At 35.8% G+C, this 2,666-nt stretch overlaps 1 protein-coding gene across 1 annotated transcript in view; it reads left to right on the top strand.

The window, feature by feature from the left end:
• Nucleotides 1–98: 98 nt before the first annotated feature.
• The window catches only part of MAP9 (microtubule associated protein 9), a 12,282-nt gene continuing 9,714 nt past the window's right edge, over nucleotides 99–2,666 (top strand). Inside the window, exons 1-2 of the mRNA XM_019641159.1 lie at nucleotides 99–462; nucleotides 2,513–2,583. Coding sequence (XP_019496704.1) covers nucleotides 148–462; nucleotides 2,513–2,583 — 386 coding nt within the window. The 5' untranslated portion in view covers nucleotides 99–147. The remainder of the gene's footprint in view (nucleotides 463–2,512; nucleotides 2,584–2,666) is intronic.

The following is a 2,666-nucleotide window of genomic DNA, read 5'->3' as shown; positions in this document are numbered from 1 at the left end:
CAGATGCTTTAGTAGTTTGAGTAGCCATTTTCTCTTTTGTGGATCACTTTAGAAAAAAAGTTTATTCAAGTTGAATTGGTAGTTTTCTTCATATTTTATTTTGCAAGAAAAAGGGTGTAGGGACAGTCTTCATTTAATGGAAAGGAAATGAATCTATTATCCATCTTATTAATTTATAATGGAATTTTAATTCTGTTCCTCTGTCTCAAAATAGACCAGAATGAAGAATTCATTGAAAACCGTAATTCCTTGAAATCAAATGAAAATCAAGAGAATTCATTTTTGATAGACTTTGTTAATTCCACACTTGAGAAATCAAAGGAAAGCCAAGTAACTACTGATGATCTTGAAGAGGAAGAGGAGAAAGCTGACCTGAGTATGAGTGAAGACGTAACAGTTGATCCACCACTATTGAAATCTCAGAGTCTCTTACTATCTACCAATGCAACTGAGTCTGCAAAGGTATTTATATAAAATCATACCTTTTATGCTACAGCTTAAAGCTCAACATACCACTTTTAAATATTGTGTCTTCCATGTGTTGTGCTTCTGAATTACCTGTGGAAAACGCAACTTTTAATAGTGGTATTATATTTTCAGGTGGTTCTTATTTAATTCAATAGAATTTTAACTTCAGGGAATGTTTGCAGTGAATATAATAAAACCCAATGCCTCATTAAAAATTATCAGAAGTATGTGATCATAATATACTTTTAAATATTTCAGAAATACATACCCATATGTGGATAGGTTTCTATAGGGCTTTATGTTTTTAAAATGCAGCCATCTGGAACAATTTCTGAAGTTTTGAATTAGTACAAGCTATTCCTTTAGATATCACTTTGAACAATTTACAAGTTTTAATGAAAATCTTTAAGAAATGTTTAATATCCACGCTTGTTAAAATTGATGCACAGGGCCATTATGAGAAACATTGTTATTACAAGCTTGAGAACCAGATTTGCAGTGTTGTAGGATTACTTGTCCCTACGCTGTATGGCACCAGAGTACTATACTTTTAAATTTTATGGAGTAGCATTTTTAGTCTTCATTTCTCCTGAATTGAGTCTTTATCTCTTATAGTTGCAGTTAGCTCGTGGCTCTATGTATTTATTATTGGGGAAGATAACAGTGCTAGCTGAAAACTTCTGGTTGAACAGAACTCGTATAATACAGAGTATTAGCTTTTTATTAAAATTTATNCTACGCTGTATGGCACCAGAGTACTATACTTTTAAATTTTATGGAGTAGCATTTTTAGTCTTCATTTCTCCTGAATTGAGTCTTTATCTCTTATAGTTGCAGTTAGCTCGTGGCTCTATGTATTTATTATTGGGGAAGATAACAGTGCTAGCTGAAAACTTCTGGTTGAACAGAACTCGTATAATACAGAGTATTAGCTTTTTATTAAAATTTATGAAGACGGTTCATTAAGTCATGTTTTAGGCACATTGTCCTTCACTACTTTCCTTAAGAAAAAAACATTAATGCCAAGTTAGGGATGTGTTTACATCTGTGTTCTCATTTTAATGCTAGCAGCCTCCTGTCTGTGTAAAGTGCAAAAGTTATTCCTTAAAAAGGAAGAAGGGTATTCTGGAATTTTGTAGACAGGATCTTAGAAATGTCTAATAGAGGTAATTCTAGATGAGAACAAGCAATTGACATATAACAAGTAAGATCATACCATATTTCTCTTGACTGAATCCTCTCTGACCGAATCCTCTATTCTTACTCTCTACTGAGTGATCTTTTTAAGTCTGAATCAAATCATTCCCCTGCTGAGCTCTCTACCGGATTCTCACCGTGAGAATAAAGGCGAACTCCTTACCACTCTCTAACTACCTCACGTGATTCTTCTCTGACCACGAATCACTGACCACGTAGTCCTCTACTCTCCCTGCTGTTCACTGCACTTCAACATCATTCACCTTCTTTTGTTTCTCAAAATTCCCCTGTCGGGGTGACCAGTTAGCTCAGTTGGTTAGAGCATCATGCTAATAACATCAAGGTTCAATCCCTGCATGGGCCACAGTGAGCTGTGCCCTCCCTAAAATAATCAACTATGCCATTGTAGCATGAAAGCAATGTGTAACCAATGGCCATGGGTGTTCCCCAATAAAATTAAAAGAAGAAAAAAAATTCCCCTTTCAGGCTCTCCACTTACTGTTTCTTTCTCCCCATAGACCTTCAGGAGGCCCCTTTTCACTCATCATTGTTCTTGGCTCTGATGCCAAGCCCTCAGGGAGGCCTGATCCCTGATCCCCTTCACTAAAGGAGCCCCTCGTCTCCACTCTAGCCCCTATGTCACTGGACGCTAGTTTATCTCCTTCACGGTCAATTTGTTCATTGTCAGTCAACTGTCTCTTAAATGTACTATCCTTATCTGTGTTCAGTGACCACTGTACTTGACTGTAGGTGCTTAAGAAACATTGATTTACTGGCAATTTGACCTCTAAGCCTAACTATGATAGTTATGGTGAGTAATTCATCTATGGCTTTTTCTATTTAATAGAAAACAATTGAAGATAGAAATATGAAGAATAAAAAGTCAACAAATAATAGAGCATCCAGTGCCTCGGGCAGGTAATAAAGTTCTTATTAGCCCTCATTTATGGGTTTACGTTCCACAAAGCTAGTTTTAATGTAACTTTTGTAAAATAACTTGC

This window comes from Hipposideros armiger, unplaced genomic scaffold, assembly GCF_001890085.2.
Source record: "Hipposideros armiger isolate ML-2016 unplaced genomic scaffold, ASM189008v1 scaffold_58, whole genome shotgun sequence".
In the NCBI taxonomy this organism is placed as follows: Eukaryota; Metazoa; Chordata; class Mammalia; order Chiroptera; family Hipposideridae; genus Hipposideros; species Hipposideros armiger.
The sequence above is the reverse complement of the archived record's forward strand: the minus strand, read 5'-3'. Positions and strand labels throughout refer to the sequence as shown.